The sequence below is a fragment of the Rhinopithecus roxellana genome, chromosome 19 (genome assembly GCF_007565055.1).
Source record: "Rhinopithecus roxellana isolate Shanxi Qingling chromosome 19, ASM756505v1, whole genome shotgun sequence".
Taxonomy (NCBI): Eukaryota; Metazoa; Chordata; class Mammalia; order Primates; family Cercopithecidae; genus Rhinopithecus; species Rhinopithecus roxellana.
In genome coordinates, this window is record NC_044567.1 from 13,832,551 (window position 1) to 13,852,504 (window position 19,954).

Genomic DNA, 19,954 nt, shown 5'->3' on the forward strand with positions numbered 1-19,954 from the left:
TGGCTCAAGCCTGTAATCCCAGCACTTTGGGAGGCCGAGACGGGCGGATCACGAGGTCAGGAGATCGAGACCATCCTGGCTAACATGGTGAAACCCCGTCTCTACTAAAAAAATACAAAAAACTAGCCGGGCGAGGTGGCGGGCGCCTGTAGTCCCAGCTACTTGGGAGGCTGAGGCAGGAGAATGGCGTAAACCCGGGAGGCGGAGCTTGCAGTGAGCTGAGATCCGGCCACTGCACTCCAGCCCGGGCGACAGAGCGAGACTCCGTCTCAAAAAAAAAAAAAAAAAAGAAAGATAAAATGGGCTGTTTCAGTGGGCGTGAGCTCCCTACCTGTGAGAGTATTCAAGTAGAGAGAGGAGGACCTCCTGGCAGGAAACTTGCTTATGGTGGGAGGGTGTATGTGATATGGCACCTCCATCTGAGAGAGTCTATGCTGAGGGCAGGCTGGAGTCACACATGGGAATAAGCCAGGCGACCCTCCAATCTGCCGTCTGTGATTTAATTCCACAATGGCAGAATGGATGGCATGTCACTTGCTCCAAATACCAGCACCCATTGCTTCAAATACTAGTCCCCCTCAATCCCTGGCACAGTTGTTGACTTGAAATACTGAAGACTCCACATCCCTTACAACGACTTCTTATGTGGCTGGCCCAGGACCTGGGCGAGGCAGTAGGGGATGACACTGACGGATGCCAGGGGCACTACCGCACTCTTGCAGAAGGACAAGACGTAGAAGACCAGCTCGACTTGGGACGGGGGTTTCAAGGAGTCAAAGAGGTGCAGGAGGATGAGGGAGGCTACAATAGAGCTGAGGCGGAATGGGAGCCACTTGCCGAGTTTCCCCTTGCAGCTTTCCCTGTACATGCTGGAGTTGAGAGCCAGCCCCAGGCCAAAGAGGGTGCCCAGGTTCTTGAGGAGACTGGCAAAGGGCGTGGTGTCAATGTGGACCCATTCTGGCCGCTCGCACCATCTCTGGGCTTTCTCCAGAGTCCATAGGAGGTCTACACCCAGTCCCTTGAGCAGCAGATAAAATCCGATGGCGAAGCTGAACAGGAAGAAGGTAATGAGAAAATATTTCTTGAGGCTGGCATTATAGATGCTGTGGATGTGGCTGAAAGTTTCTGCAACAGCAATGCCTGGGTGGAAGAAAGAATTACTGTGAGAGATAGGAAGGATCTGGGACCTTTGCTAGAGGTGGGTTTGGAGCAGTGGGTGACATGCCCTCCGTTCTGTGACTGTGGAATTATATCACAGACGGCAGATTGCAGGGTCGCCCGGCTTATTCCCATGTGTGACTCCAGTCTGCCCTCAACATAGACTCTTTCAGATGGAGGTGCCATATCACGTACATTCTCCCCCCATACGCAAATTTCCTACCAGGAGGTCCTCCTATCTCTACTTGAATACCCTTAGAGGTAGGGAGCTCGCCCCCACTAGAACAGTCCATTTTATCTTTGAATGGAATTGATTGCTGAATAGTTCTTCCTTGTCTGTGTGAAACTGGTCCCTCTCTAATACTGTCTGTTTTCTCAGTTCTTTCTGCAGGAGTTAGTAAGTGATGAATCTAGTCCCTCTGTCACACATTTGGACACAGTTATTCTCTCCAACCTAAACATTCCCAGGTTTTTCATGTGATATGGCTTTCAGGTTCTTCCTCAAACATGGACCCCACTACTAAATGCTGTGTTACTTTTGTGATTACCATGAAACCATCATCTCCCTTGTTCTCAACATTCTTCTTTGAATGCTGCTGTGTTCTGTTCTTACAAATCTCCAGGGGAGAAATTCCACAGTTTTGTTAAGGTCTTATATTCTAGTGCCTCCCACAAACTCTTTCTTATGTTTCACCTAAATCTTGTCTTAACCTTGTTAACTGGATCTAAGAAAACTCAGATATTCAAAACTCTAAACCTATAAAAGAGATCAACTGCAGTTATTTATTAGGTTTGCAAATAAATGTATTTAAATAAAGAGCTTTCCTAGGACACCGTGCTAATTTGTTAAATTTGGCAGATTCCCTGAAAAGTAAATTAGGGCCTGTTGAAGATCAGTAAGAAATAAAGATTGTAAAAAGCTCCGAGATTTCAAGCTAATTCAATTTGGTTAGTTAATTTGATGCATGGTAACTTCTACACAATTCATTCTATAGATCTGGGCACTCCTACAGAAATTAATCATTTCAACTTGCTCATTCTTGACTTTGAACCCACAGAAATGCTCACAGTACTGATTACACACAGGATGTGGCTGGAATGCTGGGATTTTGTCCTCATCTTAGGGGGAGAAATGGAATGGGGTTGGGGGGAGGAGGAAGGGAGTCAGATCAGCCCGTACCTGACAGGACTCCGGCAACAACTTGATGAGGAAAATGAGCAGCAAGGTAGATTCGTGACAGACAGACGTTCAGCTGCACAGCCCAGAATCCCAACCACAAAATGACATTCAAGCACCTGCAATGGAAGAGGCAACCATAACAGAACACAGGTGCAGATCCTTCAGAAAAGAAAACAGCCCCTGCAGGAATGTTGGAGCCTGGCAAACTTGGGTGCTCTCAGTGGAATTTTTGTAAATTAAAGCCAGTACTCAAAAGCCCAAAGATACCTGTTGGGGGCTGGGTGCAGTGGCTCTTACCTGTAATCCCAATACTTTGGGAGGCCGAGGTGAGAGGATCACTTGAGGCCAAGAGTTCAAGACCAGTTTAGGCAACATAGCAAGACCCCTGTATCTTTAAAAAAAAGTCAAAATTGACCAGGCACGGTGGCTCACGCTTGTAATCCCAACACTTTGGGAGGCCGAGGTGGGTGGATCACTTGAGGTCAGGAGTTTGAGACCAGCCTGATCAACAGGTGAAACCCCGTCTCTACTAAAAAGAAAAAAAAAAAATTACAAAATTAGCCGGGTGTGGTGGTGGTGCATGCCTATAATCCCAGCTACTTGAGAGGCTGAGGCAGGAGAATTGCTTGAACCCAGGAGGTGGAGGCTGCAGTGAACCGAGATTGCACCATTGCACTCTAGCCTGGGCAACAAGAGTGAAACTCCATCTCAATAATAAATAATAATAATAATAATAATAATAATAATAATAATAATAAACAGGCCAGGCACGGTGGCTCACGCCTGTAATCCCAGCACTTTGGGAGGCTGAGGCGGGCGGATCACTAGGTCAGGAGTTCGAGACCAGCCTGTTCAATATAGTGAAACCCCATCTCTACTAAAAATACAAAAATTAGCCAGATGTGGTGGCACGAGCCTGTAGTCTCAGCTACTCGAGAGGCTGAGGCAGAAGAATAGCTTGAACCCAGGAAGTGGAAGTTGCAGTGAGGCGAGATCGCGCCATTGCACTCCAGCCTAGGCAACAGAGCGAGACTCCATCTCAAAAAAAAAAAAAAAGAAAGATGCCTGTGGCAAGTGGTGAACCCTTGTGTATATGAATTTTAACCTCCCTATTTTATCTATTTGATAATTAAGGATTTGCATGGGCTGGCACCATGGCTCACGCCTGTAATCCCAATATTTTAGGAGGCTGAGGCAAGCCAATTGCTTGAGAGCAAGACCAGCCTGAGCCTGGGCAACATTGCAGAACCCTGTCTCTACAGAAAGATATGAGAAATTAGCTGGGTGTGGTGTATGGCCTGTGGTCCCAGCTACTCAGACGGCTGAGGTGGGAGGATCGCTTGAGCCTGGGAGGTAGAGGTTGCAGCGAGCCGTTATCATGTCACTTCACTTCAGCCTGGATGACAGATGAGACCACGTTTCAAAAATAAAAATAAAAAGGATTTGCACTGTGGCTGCACACCCGGAATTCTCTGTAATAGGAATATCTTCTGTTTCTCTGGTTATTTTAACCTGAGTGGGCGACTCTGTGGTTGGTACAGACATGGGTTTTTATTTAAGCCCTGCTGCTGCCTCACTACCTGATTTTTATAAGTCCCTTCATGGTGTTGGGCCTTGTTTCCTTATCTGTAAAACAAGGGATTGCACTACTGGATCCCTTTCAGCCCAAACATTCCGTGACTCTGAGTTTCACTCTGAGTTTCACCCTTATCCAAACTGCCACAATTTTAATCAGTGCCTGCCCAGGTGTGGGAGCGGGCTAGGGGTATGTGAGGAAGAGCACGTGGTGTGTCAGCTACAGAGAGAGCCACCTCCTGCCCTCCACCACCTACACCCCAGTGTTGAGTTCTTACCGAAATCTGTAGGTTGGCTTTTTCTTTCCCCGAAAGATGGAAAGAGTAGATGTGACCATCACGTAGTATACACCTGCTGTACCCATGGCATGGCCAGAGGGGCTCCCTAAAGGGCAGGAAAGAGAATGAGTACAGGTGAAAAAGTCCTCATCTGGGAGACAGTGCATCATCTACCCAGCCATCCCCCTATCCACTCTACCCATTCATACATCTGTTTACCCCCCATCCATCCACCCATCTTCCCATCTATTCGTTATCCGTAAGTCATTTATTTAACAAATTTCCATCTACTATGCACCAAGCATTGTGCAAAGCCCTGGGAATACAATGGTGAGCAAAATCAGAGAGGGTCCCTGCTCTTGCAGTTAAGTGCAGTCTGGAGATTACACAAAGAATCAGTATACTGGGCGTACAATTACAAACTGATCTGCCCTCCACATCTTCTGTTCCTTCTCACCTTGCACACTCTGCTGGCTACACTGGCCTCATTGCTTTCCTTTAAACACACCAAGCACTTTCCCACCTCAGGGCGTTTGCATGGCGATCCTCTGGCCAGACAGCCCTTCATAGCTCTTCTGCCAGAAACTTACTCCCTCACATCCTTTAAAACTTGACTGAGATCTCACATTCTCAGTGAGTCCTACTCTGACCACGCTATCTAACCCTGCCTGCAACCGGTTCCGTTTTTTGTTTGTTTGTTTTTTAGAGATGGGGTCTTGCTCTGTCTCCTAGGCTGCAGTGCAGTGTCATGATCATAGCTCACTGCAGCCTTGACCTCCTGGACTCAAGCGATCCTCCGCCTCAGCCCCTTGAGTAGTTGGGACCACAGGTGCACACCACCACACCCAGCAACTTTTTAAAATGTGTTTTGTGGCCGGGCGCGGTTGCTCAAGCCTGTAATCCCAGCACTTTGGGAGGCCGAGACGGGTGGATCACGAGGTCAGGAGATCGAGACCATCCTGGCTAACACCGTGAAACCCTGTCTCTACTAAAAAATACAAAAAACTAGCCGGGCGAGGTGGCGGGCGCCTGTAGTCCCAGCTACACGGGAGGCTGAGGCAGGAGAATGGCGTAAACCCGGGAGGCGGAGCTTGCAGTGAGCTGAGATCTGGCCACTGCACTCCAGCCTGGGCGATAGAGCGAGACTCCGTCTCAAAAAAAAAAAAAAATGTGTTTTGTTTGTTTGTTTTTGCCCAGGCTGGTTTTGAACACCTGGGCTCAAGCAATCCTCCCACCCTTGGCCTCCCAAAGTGTTGGGATTATAAGTGTGAGCCACCATGCCCAGTCTGGTTCCCATCCCATTCTTAATTCCTCTACCCTGAGAGACAGAGGTTCCTGAGATGTGCCGCCCAGACCTCCCTCCTGAACTGCAGGACTTATTTCGTAGCTGTTGAGAGTGTGATGGCAGATGGCTCTCTGCTCTCAGCCTTCTCCGGGCATTGCCCTGGGCTAAAGAGAGTTGCCTTGATCAAGGTTACGCCCTGCCCGGGGTCTGATTCCCTTGACCCAATTGGGGCCAACTTTGAGGAGCCATCCCCAGCTTCAGAGCTCCCTGTGGAGTCGGATGAGGCAGAATCACAACCGGACCTCTCCTTCTGCCCTTTTCCTGTTCCTTCCCTTCTACAAGTATAGTTCCTCAGAGTATCTAAACTCCTGCACGTGAAACTCCATTTCAGCCTGCTTTCCAGGGAACCCCATAGATAAATAAAGGCTTTCTTTCCTCCCTCCCTCCCTCCCTTCCTCCATTTCTCCCTTCCCTTCTGCCTCCCTTCCTCCCTCCCTTCTTCTTCCCTCTAACTAATTATATACCTTGGGTAATTCATTTAAACTTTTTTTTTTTTTTTTTTGAGACAGAATCTTTCTCTGTTGCCCAGGCTGGAGTACAGTGGCACGATTTTGGCTCACTGCAACCTCTGCCTCCCGGGTTGAAGTGATTCTCCTGCCACAGCCTCCTGGGTAGCTGGGATTACAGGTGCCTGCCACCACGCCCGGCTAAGCTTTTGCATTTTTTTTTTATTAGTGACGAGGTTTCACCATGTTGGCCAGGCTGGTCTTGAACTCCTCACCTCAGGTGATCCACCCGCCTCAGCCTCCCAAAGTGCTAGGAATACAGGCGTGAGCCACCGTGCCTGGCCTATCCTACATATTAATAATTAACTTTTTTTTTGGAGAGAGTCTCCTTCTGTACTCAGGCGGGAGGGCAGTGGCCCGATCTTGGTTCACTGCAACCTCTGCCTCCCAGGTTCAAGCAATTCTTCTGCCTCAGCCTCCCAGGTAGCTGAGACTACAGGCATGTGCCATCATGCCCAACCAATTTTTGCATTTTTAGTAGAGACAGGATTTTACAATGTTGGCCAGGCTGGTCTTGAACTCCCGACCTCAGGTGATCTATCCACCTTGGCCTCTGAAAGTGCTGGGATTACAGGCATGAACCACCACGCCTGGCCTAGTTTACTTATTATTATAATTTTTGTGTATTTCACCTCCTCTATTCAGATTTCAGCTCCACAAGGGCAGCAGGGATCTTTGTGTCTGTGAGGTATCCCTAGCACATAGAACAGTGTAGAGCTCCCAGTAGGTGCTTGGTAAGTAACAGCTGAATGAGTGAATGCTCTGAGGTGAATGAATGCTCTGTGAGAGCGAATAACTAAGGGACCTTCCCTAATTTTGGGGTCAGGAAAGGGTCTCTGAGGGAGGGATGCTAGTACCTTAGAGGGTACTAGTCTCAGAGGGCAGCTGAGACTTTAGGGCGACGGAGGGGGCTTCCTATTACATACTGAAAATGAAATCTATCATTTGATTTGACAGTACCCATCTGGCTGTAACTAATAAAATGTAGGCACAGCAACGGATTGGACAGTCAGCTCAGGAGGGCACATCCAGTGGGCCGGGCCATTGGGAAGGACCCGCAGGAGCTCAGGCTTCTGCCCCCTCCTTTCTCAGGACACAGCGCTGCAGGGCAGTGACTCTCATGAACTTTTGCCCGTGGGTGCCTGTACCTCTCTGGACTCCACCCAGGTTCTGTAACAGGCAGATTTCCAATACTACTGTGCTATTCAGGAAAGCATTGCTGAAGTGAATTAACTTGTGCCAATTGAAGAGCATGACAAAAGTACAAAGGAATGGCTTTCCTCATGTCCCCTCAAGGTCAGTTTCATCCATAACAGATGAACGAGGTCCACCCAGCTTCTGTCTCTACAGGGGCTGGGACTCTTACCTGGTCCAGTCTCACAGGTGACAGGGAACTGCTTTATCAGGGGCACAGAAGTGTTGCCGTAGTAGTTGGTGTCCAAAACCCACCAGTATGGACGCTGTCCAAAGAGAATCCTATGGAAAAACAGAACGAGTTTCTGGGGTTACTGAATGAACGCTTTTGCCCAAAGCCCACACCTTCAACAATAGTGTAGCTTGAGAAGGATTTCACATGTTGCCTCTAGAAGGGAGAACTGGGTGGCTGGGGAGAAGTGTGAGAGGGAGATGTTTCATGACACATCCTTATGTATGTAACTTTTGCATTTTGAACTGTTTGTTTGAATGTATTTTCTTCCTTCCTTCCTTCCTTCCTTCCTTCCTTCCTTCCTTCCTTCCTTCCTTCCTTCCTCCCTCCCTCCCTCCCTCCCTCCCTCCCTCCCTCCCTTCCTTCCTTCCTTCCTCTCTCTCTCTTTCTTTTTTCTTTCTTTCCTTCCTTCTTTTTTTTTTGAGACAGGATCTGGCTCAGTAACCCAGTCTGGAGTGCAGTGGTGCAATCTCGGCTCATTGCAACCTCTACCTCCTCCCACCTCAGCCTCCTGAATAGCTGGGACTACAGGTGTGTGCCACCACACCTAGCTAGTTTTTGTATTTTTAGTAGATAACATGGGGTTTCACCATGTTGCCCAGGCTGGTCTCCATCTCTTGAACTCAGGCAATCCTCCCACCTTGGCCTCCCAAAGTGCTGGGATTACAGGCATGAGCCACTGCGCCTGACTGTATGATCTATTTAAACACAAATAATGAAGCCCAAGATTCTGAACTCCGGGCGGGTGCGGTGGCTCACACCTGTAATCCCAGCACTTTGGGAGGCCGAGGAGGGCGGATCGCATGAGGTCAGGAGTTTGAGACCAGCCTGGCCAACATAGTGAAACACTGTTTCTACCAAAAAATATATAGAATTAGCCAGGTGTGGTGGTGCGTGACTTTAATCCCAGCTACTCGGGAGGCTAAGGCAGGAGAATCACTTGAACCTGGGAGGCGGAGGTTGCAGTAAACTGAGATTATGCCACTGCACTACAGGCTGGGCGACAGAGCGAGACTCCATGTCAAAAAAAAAAAAAAAAAAAGATCCTGAAATCCATATAATGGCAGCTATGTGACTTTTTTTTTTTTTTTGACGGAGTCTTGCTCTGTCGCCGGGGCTGGAGTACAGTGGCCAGATCTCAGCTCACTGCAAGCTCCGCCTCCCGGGTTTACGCCATTCTCCTGCCTCAGCCTCCCGTGTAGCTGGGACTACAGGCGCCCGCCATCTCGCCCGGCTAGTTTTTTAGTAGAGACGGGGTTTCACAGTGTTAGCCAGGATGGTCTCGATCTCCTGACCTTGTGATCCGCCCGTCTCGGCCTCCCAAAGTGCTGGGATTACAGGCTTGAGCCACCGCGCCCGGCCCTTTTTTTTTTTTAACCTCAGCAGTATTTGTCCTGGAAGAATGCATATGGAACTAGAGTTTGAAACTTGGACTTGCATATACCATGGGTTCCCTCAGGCCTCAAGGAATCTTGCATTTCCTCTGACATCAGAGAATGCACTCCAGCCCCTAGGAGGAGCTCCCCCAGGAAACAGCCTGTATTTCCATCAGAATTGCTCTCTGTAAGGATGTATATAGCTTCGGATGTTCGTTTGGTGTCCTCTCTGCTTTGAAACAGAGTGTCTCAGACAAACCACTTCCCCTTTAAAAGCACTAGATGTATCTTTCACTGTGGAAATAGGTGTCAACTGTCAGTCAGGATGTCTTTTATCCCCTATGATGGTGGAATAGTGATTTCTCACCGAAATCAGGGAGAGCCACTAACTCTGACCTCTACCAACGGAGAGAGATTGCATGGTTCTTCAATGGAGATCAGATGTTTGGAATAACACTTCATCTTCTTATTTTTTAGAATCATGTGGCTGGGTGTGTTGGCTCACGCCTGTAATCCTAGCACTTAGGAAGGCCAAGGCAGGCAAATCATGAGGTCAGGAGTTTGAGACCAGCCTGGTCAACATCGTGAAACCCCGTCTCTACTAAAAATACAAAAAAATTAGCTGGGCGTGGTGGCGGGCGCCTGTAATCCCAGCTACTCAGGAGGCTGAGGCAGGAGACTCACTTGAACCCGAATGGCAGAGGTTGCAGTGAGCTGAGATCGCGCCATTGCACTCCAGCCGGGTGATATTGCAAGACTCCATCTCAAACGAAAGAGAGAGAGAGAGAGGAAGGAAGGAAGGGAGGGAGGGAGGAAGGAAGGAAGGCAGGCCATAATGGGAATGTTTATATGGTAGAAAATTGGCAAATGCTAAACTCAGGGCTTTTTTCCCCCCACAAAGAGTCAGTTTATCAGCACGGGATGTAACATAGTTCTTAAGGGCATTGCTGCGGAAGCCAGCCTGCCTGCCTGGGCTTCCATCGTGGCTCAGCATGTACTAACCTCGCTGGCCTAATCATTTAACTCAGCACCTTGGTCTCTGCATCTACTATTTCTGTAAATAGCAGTAACTACCTCACAGGAAAGCACATAGCACATGGCCTGGCACGCACTGTTTAATAAATGTTAACCCTGATTATTATTAAGCTGCCAGAGATAACCTATTTGTAGATTATAAAACAGAAACTCAGATAATTAATATGACTTGCCAAGGACATGTAATTGGTGGGTGGTAGAACGAGGGCTGGAGCCCAGTTCCCAGGGTGACTTTTCATTACTCCACAAAACAGGCTGTTGAATCATCTGTTTCCTTTTTTCATACAGCATACATCATCTTTTTTTTTTTTTTGAAACAGAGCCTTACTCTGTTGCCCAGGCTGGAATGCAGTGGCACGATCTCAACTCACTGCAACCTCCTCCGCCTCTCACCTCAGCCGCCTGAGTAGCTGGGACTACAGGTGCACGCCACCACGCCCAGCTAATTTTAGTAATGTTTTTGTAGAGATGGAGTATCGTTATGTTGCCCAGGCTGGTCTTGAACTCCTGAGTTCACCCAGGAGTGATTCGCCCACCTCGGCCTCCCAAAGTGCTGGGATTACAGGTGTAAGCCACCATGCATGGCCCCATACATCTTTCTTTATGTTACCTCTTCTGCTTCATACTAAGAAAACTCTTTGCTCAAAGCCTATATAACTCAGACTTTTCACGAAATTCAACTGTCCTACCCTTTAACCCGTATGAAATAGGCTTTCCTGTATTTTCAACTCACTGGTAGGATTTTTTTCTGTCTTCCCCCTTTATATAGATGATCCAAAGTCAGAGAGAAGGGTTGGTAGGATGAGTAGCCCGTGGCTGCCTGAATAGCCTGGGGGAAGCAACTTCTGATGGACAGATATTTCCAGAGCGAATGCCAGCCTCTTTTTCTTGCCGATCTCCTCTCTATATGGTTCTTACCACTTAAAGACGAGGTTGAGCCAGTCTCCAATCACAGCTACCCAGAGGAGTTTAATGCCCACAGCTTCCTGAAGATGGAACCAGATGGGGAAGAGGACGTAGAAAGCATTCCTGAGGTCTGCAATCACGGACACCAAGATGAACCAGTCCTGGGAGTCTTGGTAATTCACCTGGAGGTAGTGTGTTGACTGGATCCCAAAGTCATGGAGAACATTCATTCCTTCCTCCATCCTCGTTTCTTTGGCACCTCAGGAAGACGTCAGCAGAGCCCTTGCAGTTATTCCAGGCTTGGTGGTGATTGCTCTGCTATCAGTCTGTGCCTTGCCCCTGTTTTATATGCCCTGTATCCAGTATTCAGGTCAACCCAGCTCTGATCTTTGGACTCAAAAACCACTTTTGTCTAAAATGTATTGATCAAAGGTGCATCACCAGTAGGTTGATGCGAACTTGTTCAGGGTGATTTACGTAAAATAGAAAAACAGGCACACAAAAACAGCCTGATCGGCCATGTACTCAGCAGGGCCAATGATTAACTTTGGCATGCTTCTTGGCAGTGCAAGGGGCTGCCCTCCTGGTCCCCGAAACCAGGCCAGAGACATGGGACAGAGTCTACATCCACGATGATTCTTGCAAAGATGTCAGATTTTCTATGCCTGCAACTGTACTTATTTGGGGACAAAGAAAAATCTTGGTGCTCTAGCTGCGCAAGTTTAAGTTCTTAATTTTAAAATTAGTAAGTTCTAGCTGGTTGTGGTGGCTCACATCTGTAGTCTCAGCAATTTGGGAGGCTGAGGTGGGAGGATCCCTTGAAGCCAGGAGTTGGAGACCAGCCTGGGCAACAAAGCAAGACCCTCGTCTCTACACAAATATTTAAAAAATTGTTTTGGTGTGTGTGGTGGTGTACTCTTGTAGTCCCAGCTATTCAGGAGGCTGAGGCAGGAGGAATGCTTGAGCCCAGGAACTGGAGGCTGCAGTGAGCTATTGTCCCACCACTGCACTCCAGCCTGGGCAATCGAGCAAGACCCCAATCTCTAAAAAAACAAAACAAAAGAAAAACAACAAATAAAATATAGTAACTTCTATTGTACTGGGGACTGTTATCTTGCTGGTTTTTCCTCAACTGTATTAGAGTCTAGGGTCTGCCTCTGGTTTGGGAAATCAACCCCCTTCCTGGTATTGGCCTCATATCTCTTAGGATCATAAAGTAATCATTTTTTAATGCAGTGATTAATTCATTTAATGATCTTAAAGTTACAGCCCTTGGTGGTGTTTTCTTTTTTAAAATTTCTCTCTCTTTTTCTTTTGAGACAGGGTCTCACTCTGTCTCCCAGGCTGGAGTGCAGTGGCATAATCATGGCTCACTGCAGCCTCAATCTCTTGGGCTCATGTGATCCTCCTGCCTCAGCCTCCTGAGTAGCTAGGACCACAGGCACACGCCATCGTGCCTGGCTAATTTTTCTATCTTTTGTAGAGATGAGGTTTTTCCATGTTGCCCAGGCTGGTCTTCAATTCCTGAGCTCAAGCGATCCGCCAGTCTTGGCCTCCCAAAGCTCTGGGATTACAGGTGTGAACCACCATGCCTGGCCAAGTGTTTTAACTCATTTAAGCAAAAGAATGAATGTATAGTCTTCCTGTGCAACAGTATGATGAACGTATGGTTCTAAATAAGAATACCAGCAAATTGGTAACTGGAGACTTAAAGACTTTGTTTGAAACTTTCAGTTATTTTTGAAAAAGGGCTTCTATGTTTTGAGCTTTCTTATATATGTGTGTGTGTGTGTGTAGATACACAAAAGAAAGCTCAAGATACACTGTGTGTGTGTGTGTGTATGTGTGTGTACTGTATATCAGCCTACAAATAGTAGAGAGACCAAAACCCTCACACTGAGGTCACAGAGGACTATGAAAGGAACCAGGGAATGAACCAGGTAACGAATTCATGTATTTTAAAAAATACAGCTATTTAATCATGCTTCATATCACTATTATTATTTAATTATTTATTTATTTTTGTAGAAACGGGGTCTCACTACGCTGCCCAGGCTGGTCTCAAATTCCTGGCTTCAAGTGATCTTCCCACCTCACCCTCGCAAAGTGTTGGCATTACAGGCATGAGCCACTGCCTCCAAATTCATGCATTTTTGAGGATAAGAGCCAGGGGGAATAAAATGTTTAAAAACTTGCCTGAATTTCCCATCATTAAGTCCATATTGACATGTAAGGGGTAGCTGGGGACAGAGAAAAGAAACTCAGAGCTAATGAATCTGTGGCAAAGGTTGACAGCATTCCATGCTGGAAATGATTAAAACATCCTCCAGGAGGTATGACCTGGAGTCTCCTCCCCACCCCACCAAGGGCTCCCACTCAGCCCATGCTGACTCCAGTTGCCCTTGACTGCATAGTTTCTGCTGGTCCAAGCAACCTTCTCCTGCCACGCCTAACCTTGGAGAGCAGGTAATGTGGTGGTAACTGTGGGTGGGTGCAAAGTAAGCCCATGCATGGCAGGCAGTGCTGGGGCATGGGGTATATGTGATCTGCACTGTCAGGGCTGCTGGGCCATAGGTAGGGAGCCTCCCTCTACCCAGATAAGCCTCTGTTGTGGAGTAACTATTGCAGTGACCTCTGGGATGAGAGTTTCTATGGTCTGAGGTGAGTCTAAAAAATTATACAAAGGCCACCGTCTGGGTCATGGCAGGGCAGCGAGGAGCCAGGGTCTCTGAGTCGGGAGGGGTTCTGTCATCATGTGCTCAGCACATGGGGAGCAAATGGAGGGCCCTATTTTCTGAGAAGCCTCAGGGAGGGAGAATGCCCCTATAGATGAAGAGTTGATAAGTGATGGAGCTGACATCCCACTCTGGGCATCCGGGGCAGTGGGAGTCTTCCTGGCCGTTGGCCACCAGGCAGGGGGACCCTCTAGATCACAGCAACCTCATAGTCTTGAGATGATGAGCTAGTTCTCACCTTTCCACCTGCCAGCCCCTTTCTGCTTCCTCTAGCACGTTTTTATCTGTGGGAAAACAGGTGAAGCCCCAGCTTGTTAGAAAGCTGACTGCATCAAGACACTGTGGATTCTCAAAGGTCTTGTGGATTTATGAGGTGAGTGGCTAGAAGTTTTGCTGAGAATCCACTTGTTTATCTGTTTATTTATTTGAGATGGGGTCTCACTCTGTTGCCCAGGCTGGAGTGCGGTGGCACCATCACAGCTCACTGTAGCCTCAATCTCCTGGGCTTAAGGTATCCTCTTGCCTCAGCCTCTGGGAAGCTGGGACTATAGGCCCACACCACCAAACCTGGCTAATTTTTTATTTGTTGTGGAGATGGGGAGGGGGGTCTCTCTATGTTGCCCAGACTGGTCTCAAACTCCTGGCCTCAGGTAATCCTCCTGCTTTGGCCTCCCAAAATGCTGGGATTACAGGTATGAGCGACAGCGCCCTGCAGAATCCACTCATTTAAAGAACCATCTCCAGAGAGGGGTTCCCGCCATCTCCCTCTAACTCCTGTTCTTTTCCCTTTTCAAGAAGTGCTCTGGTTTAATTCAACCAACGCTTCCTGAGCAAAGCACCATGCCTGGCTCTCTGAGGAATTAAAAGTTAAAAGCCAGGCCGGGCATAGTGGCTCACATCTGTAATTCCAGCACTTTGGGAGGCCGAGGCGGGCGAATCACCTGAGGTCAGGAGTTCAAGACCAACCTGGCCAATACGGTAAAACCTCGTCTCTACTAAAAATACAAAAATTAGTTGGGTATGGTGGGGGGCACCTGTAGTCCTAGCTACTCGGGAAGCTGAAGCAGGAGAATCACTTAAACCTGGGAGGTGGAGGTGGCAGTGAGTGGAGATCCTGCCATTACACTCCAGCCTCAGTGACAGAGCAAGACTGTCTCAAGAAAAAAAAAAAAAAAGTTAAATCCCAGCTGTCTTGCAGGACTTTGGTGGTCTAGTGGGACAGGGTGGCCTGACATTTACAAAACTATGTAAACTGGGGGATCCTTATGTAAGTGACAAGCTACAAGTTTGCCAAAAAGTCACTGACATAAGGCAGATTGATTTTTTTTTTTTTTTTTTTTTTTTTTTTTTGAGACAGTCTCGCTCTGTCGCCCAGGCTGGAGTGCAGTGGTGCGATCTCAGCTCACTGCAAGCTCCGCCTCCCAGGTTCACGCTGTCCTCCTGCTTCAGCCTCCTGAGTAGCTGGGACTACAGGCGCCTGCCACCACGCCTGGCTAGTTTTTTGTATTTTTCAGTAGAGATGGGGTTTCACCGTGTTAGCCAGGATGGTCTCGATCTCCTGACCTTGTGATCCGCCTGTCTCGGCCTCCCAAAGTGCTGGGATTACAGGCGTGAGCCACTGCGCCTGGCCAAGGCAGATTGATTAATAGGAGAATAGGAATACAAATGTATGTAACATGTATACATGGGAGGCTTAAGAATGAAGATCCAACTTCCCAGTGAGGTATGGAAGCTCATCCACCATCTTGAGGTTACAGAAAGAATGGGTGGCTTGGATTCTGTTAAAAACAGGTCATGGGAAGGGGGAGAAGAGGAATTCTATCGAAGGGCAGAGGGAGAATGGTTGGATCGAGGAACAGAAATTAACTTGTAAATAGTTCTCCCTGGATTTTAAATGGTTCTCAGAGACAGTCATTATCTTGAAAAAGGGTCATGTTGAGACTCTTTCTATGGCTACATTTTTGGTCTTCTTTCCTGTAATGGAAAATGGGATAAAGGAAGAAGAAGAACAATTGTTCTTGTAAGTCAGTCCTTTTTTTTTTTTTTTTTTTTTTTTTTTTTTTTTTTTTTTTGAGACAGAGTATCACTCTTGTTGCCCAGACTGGAGTGCAATGGGATGATCTCAGCTCACTGCAACCTCCACCTCTTGGGTTCCACCAGTTCTTGTACCTCATCCCCCCAAGTAGCTGGAATTATAGGTGTGTGTCACAAGGCTCAGCTAATTTTTGTATTTTTAGTAGAGATGGGGTTTTGTCATGTTGGCCAGGCTGGTCTTGAACTCCTGACCTCAGTGATTCACCTGCCTTGGACTCCCAAAATGCTGGGATTACAAGTATGAGTCACCACGCCCGGCCAGTCCTATCTTTATAGGCAAAAGATAGGGGAAAAAAATCACTTCCAGGCTCCCAAGGGTAAAAAAAACCTCTCAAGGGTTTTTTATTTAATATAGTCATGGCCTGGTGCGATGGCTCGCACCTATAAGCCCAGCACTCTGAGAGTCTGAGGTTAGCGGATCACTTGAGCTTAGGAATTTGAGACCAGCCTGGCCAACATGGTGAAACCCCATCTCTACAAAAAATACAATAATTGGCCAGGTGCAGTGGCTCACGCTTGTAATCCAAGCACTTTGGAAGGCTGAGGCGGTTGGATCACCCGAGGTCGAGAGTTCGAGACCAGCCTGACCAACATGGTGAAACTCCATCTCTACTTAAAAATACAAAAATTAGGCCGGGCGCGGTGGCTCAAGCCTGTAATCTCAGCACTTTGGGAGGCCGAGATGGGTGGATCACGAGGTCAGGAGATCGAGACCATCCTGGCTAACACGGTGAAACCCCGTCTCTACTAAAAAATACAAAAAATTAGCCGGGCGAGATGGCGGGCGCCTGTAGTCCCAGCTACTCGGGAGGCTGAGGCAGGAGAATGGCGTCAACCCGGGAGGCGGAGCTTGCAGTGAGCCGAGATCGCGCCACTGCACTCCAGCCTGGGCGACAGAGCCAGACTCCGTCTCAAAAAAAAAAAAAAAAAATACAAAAATTAGCCGGGCGTGGTGGCACATGCCAGTAATCCCAGCTACTCAAGAGGCTGAGGCAGGAGAATCGCTTGAACCCAAGAGGTGGAAGTTGCAGTGAGCCGAGATCATATCACTGCACCCCAGCCTGGGCGACAGAACGAGACTCTGTCCCCCCGCCAAAAAAAATTAGCCCAGCGAGGTGGCGGGCACCTGTAATCCCGGTACTCGGGAGGCTGAGGTGGGAGGATCACTTGAACCCAGGAGGTACAGTGAGTCGTGATCATGCCACTGCACTCCTGCTGGGCAACAGAGCAAGACCCTATCTCAAACAAACGAACAAAAAAAGTACTTATTATATTGGGAGTCATAGTTTGGGGTGACATCTTTTGATTTTCTTTGTAGAAATATCAGTGAGTTCCCTATTATTCTGTCCTCGATAGAGAAGATTCGTTAATGCCGTCTAGGGACATGGTCAGCCAATTTGGGGAAGGAATGAGAATGGAAAGTCATTCGGACTCTTCTTTGGTAGGTACCCAAGCAAGCCGCTCCTCAGGCATTTTCCCCACAACTAGAAATCCAGAGGCTTTGGATCTTGAGAAGAAACATGAAGGAAAGATGCCAGGAAGTACAGTCTGGTCTGCTGATAAATAAGTGCAGCTGGGCCCAGGGCCCTGGCACCTTCTCCCAGGGCGAGGTTGACTCATTCACTCGAACAACTTTATTTGCAGACGAGAAAGCAAAGAGGGAAAAGGAGCTGTAACTTACCACACACCTCATCCAAAAATTGCATTTACTACCAGAAAGAAAGTCTGATTTTACCTGAAGCCGAATCTTCTATTCTAGGTGGGGGGTCTGGATTCTGTTGAGAGAGGAGCCACCTTTCCTTTACTCAGTTATCATCCTACGATGGGTCTTTTTTTTTGAGACAGGGTCTCACTTTGTTGCCCAGGCTGGAGTGCAGTCGTCCCATCAATGCTCACTGCAACCACTTGACAGCCTCCTGGGTCTCAAGTGATCCTCCGAGCTCAGTCTCTCCAGTACCTGGGACTACAGGCCTGTGCCACCACATCCGGAGAATTTTTTGTATTTTTTGTAGAAACAGGGTCTGGCCTTGTTGCCTAGGCTGGTCTGTAACTCCTGGGCTCAAGTGTCCTCCTGTGTCAGCCTCCCAAAGTGTTGGGATTATAGGCAGGAGCCACTGCGCCTGGCCTAGAATGAGTGTTGTCTGCATTACTTATAGATGGGATTCAAAACCTAGCTCCGGTTCACAGTTTCATCCGAGCAGCAGGGCTACATTTCAAACTGCAAAATGTACAGTTTTATTTTTGTTTTTAATTACTTTTCTTTTGTATGCTTTTTTTTTCCCCCTTACCAAGTGATCAATGGAGGAAGTGTTTCACAGTAGACATGGGAAACTGGCCAGATCAACTGCTGTCACCTTCTAAGTGAGTGACCCAGTTTATGTTTTAGAAAAACATGTTGAGAAAAACAGCTGGAGGGAGAGGTGGGTTAATCATTGTTCGCTAGTGCAAAGGGCTGGCTTCTCTCTGGCACAGTGAGAAAGTTCAGCTTCAGGACCTTGAACTGTGCATCTGTTGACCAGGTAGGGGAAGCATGGAGCGTGTCTCAGGATGGGTTGCACATTTTGTCCACAGAAGAAAACCTGAAGGCATTTGCTGCATTGTAAACAGTTCAGAACTCCCCACTAGACACCTTCCTCCTGCCATCCCATGGCCTGCCTTCTTCCAAAATCAAATGAGTCACCAGAACCTTCATGGGAAGCACGAACTGCCCTTCCTCTTCTTCACCTCCCTCTTCCTTAGTCCCCTTCCCCAAAAGAAGCTGTTGTTCCCTCCAGGAAGTAACCTGTTTCCATGAACATTTAACTAGTTCCCTCACAAACAGATGACAGACTTTTCTGTTTTGTTGTTGTGGTTTGTTTGTTTGTTTCTTTGGTTTTGAGACAGAGTCTTGCTCTGTTGTCCAGGCTGGAGTGCAGTGGCATGATCTCAGCTCAGTGCAACCTCTGCCTCCCAGGCTCAAGCAATTCTCCTGCCTCAGCCTCCCAAGTAACTGAAATTACAGGTGCATGTCACCACGCCCGGCTGATTTTTTGTATTTTTAGTAGAGACGGAGTTTCACCATGTTGGCTAGGCTGGTCTCAAACTTCTGACCTCAAGTGATCCACCCGCCTCAGCCTCCCAAAGTGCTGGGATTACAGGGCTTGAGCCACCGCGCCCAACCTCTTCTCCCATTCTTAATCAACCCTTTGCAGTGCCAAACCACCTTTGCAGTCAGAAAACATTTTTGCTGTCAAATTTCATCCATCCTGCCAGGAGTTAAACTTTGTTGATGGTGCACTACAGAGGCAGAGGCAAGGGAAGCAAACCTGCAAAAGTGCGGTCAGGACTATTTTTAAAAGGCTCCCCTTGGTCCCGGTCTGTATGCCAGAGGCAAAGAAGGGCTATTTGAGGAGAGAAGGGAAGTGTGACTTGAGCTAAGCCCAAACCGCTGTCCCTCCTTGCTTCAACTCAAGGATTCTTTGGAAGAACTGAGACAGACTAAAGGAGGGAAAGAAACCAAGTCATCAATTTCCCAGCTGTTGCTCAGCCTGGTTGTGGATGGGAGAGAGGTGGGGGTTGGTGGGTAGAAGGTGGGCAGGGGGCAGAAGGTGCTTCTTCCTTCTCCTTAGGAGACTCTCAGAAACACTCCCAAGCCTCCAGCAGGCAGCCCAGGAAACCGTAACCCCGCCATGGGCATCACTGGTTTTTAAAAATAAAATAAATAAAATTAAAGAGCTGTGCAACCTTGGCCAAGTCACTGGAGTCTCTGGGTTTTGCTTTTGTCAACTGTAAAATGAGACCCAGGGACCCTCACCCTCCTTTCAGCTTTGATATTCTGAGCAGTGGCAGTCCTTTGAACGTAACTCCAATGAAGTGGTGCCTGGCTTTGAATTATCTAACAGAAGTAAATGATTAATGATTGTCAGAAGAAAAAAATAAACGTTGGTCGTATTTTAAAAATTAATTTTTTTTTTTTTTTTTTTTTTTTTTTGAGGCGGAGTCTCGCTCTGTCGCCCGGACTGGAGTGCAGTGGCCAGATCTCAGCTCACTGCAAGCTCCGCCTCCCGAGTTTACGCCATTCTCCTGCCTCAGCCTCCCGAGTAGCTGGGACTACAGGCGCCCGCCACTTCGCCCGGCTAGTTTTTGTATTTTTAGTAGAGACGGGGTTTCACCGTGTTAGCCAGGATGGTCTCGATCTCCTGACCTGGTGATCCGCCCGTCTCGGCCTCCCAAAGTGCTGGGATTACAGGCTTGAGCCACCGCGCCCGGCCAAAAATTAATTTTTTTTTTGAGAGAGAGAGGGTCTCACTCTATTGCCCAGGCTTGAGTGCCATGGTGCGATCTCTGCTTGCTGCAACTTC

The 19,954-nt window shown here is 48.0% G+C and overlaps 1 protein-coding gene across 2 annotated transcripts; it reads right to left on the bottom strand.

Annotated features, from left to right (window-relative positions):
• Window positions 1-305: 305 nt before the first annotated feature.
• G6PC (glucose-6-phosphatase catalytic subunit) lies at window positions 306-11,170 on the bottom strand. 2 transcript variants are annotated; one of them, XM_010385751.2, is made up of 5 exons: window positions 10,798-11,170; window positions 7,409-7,518; window positions 4,192-4,297; window positions 2,339-2,454; window positions 306-1,140 (listed from the first exon to the last, which is right to left on the bottom strand). In XM_010385751.2, exons 1-5 carry the CDS (start codon window positions 11,025-11,027, stop codon window positions 629-631), a joined length of 1,074 nt encoding a protein of 357 aa, XP_010384053.1. In that variant the 5' UTR covers window positions 11,028-11,170; the 3' UTR covers window positions 306-628. The 2 variants fall into 2 exon arrangements, with proteins under 2 accessions (XP_010384053.1, XP_010384060.1); XM_010385758.1 differs by having other exon boundaries at window positions 1,095-1,140; window positions 4,192-4,214; window positions 7,403-7,518; window positions 10,798-11,091.
• Window positions 11,171-19,954: the final 8,784 nt, after the last annotated feature.

Coding starts and splice junctions, on each gene's coding strand:
- G6PC (XM_010385751.2), bottom strand. CDS start 11,027: ATGGAGGAAGGAATGAATGTTCTCCATGACTTTGGGATCCAGTCAACA. Junction 4,298..7,408: donor CACCTGTGAGACTGGACCAG/GTAAGAGTCCCA, acceptor CCTGCCCTTTAG/GGAGCCCCTCTGGCCATGCC. Junction 2,455..4,191: donor AAGCCAACCTACAGATTTCG/GTAAGAACTCAA, acceptor CTTCCATTGCAG/GTGCTTGAATGTCATTTTGT.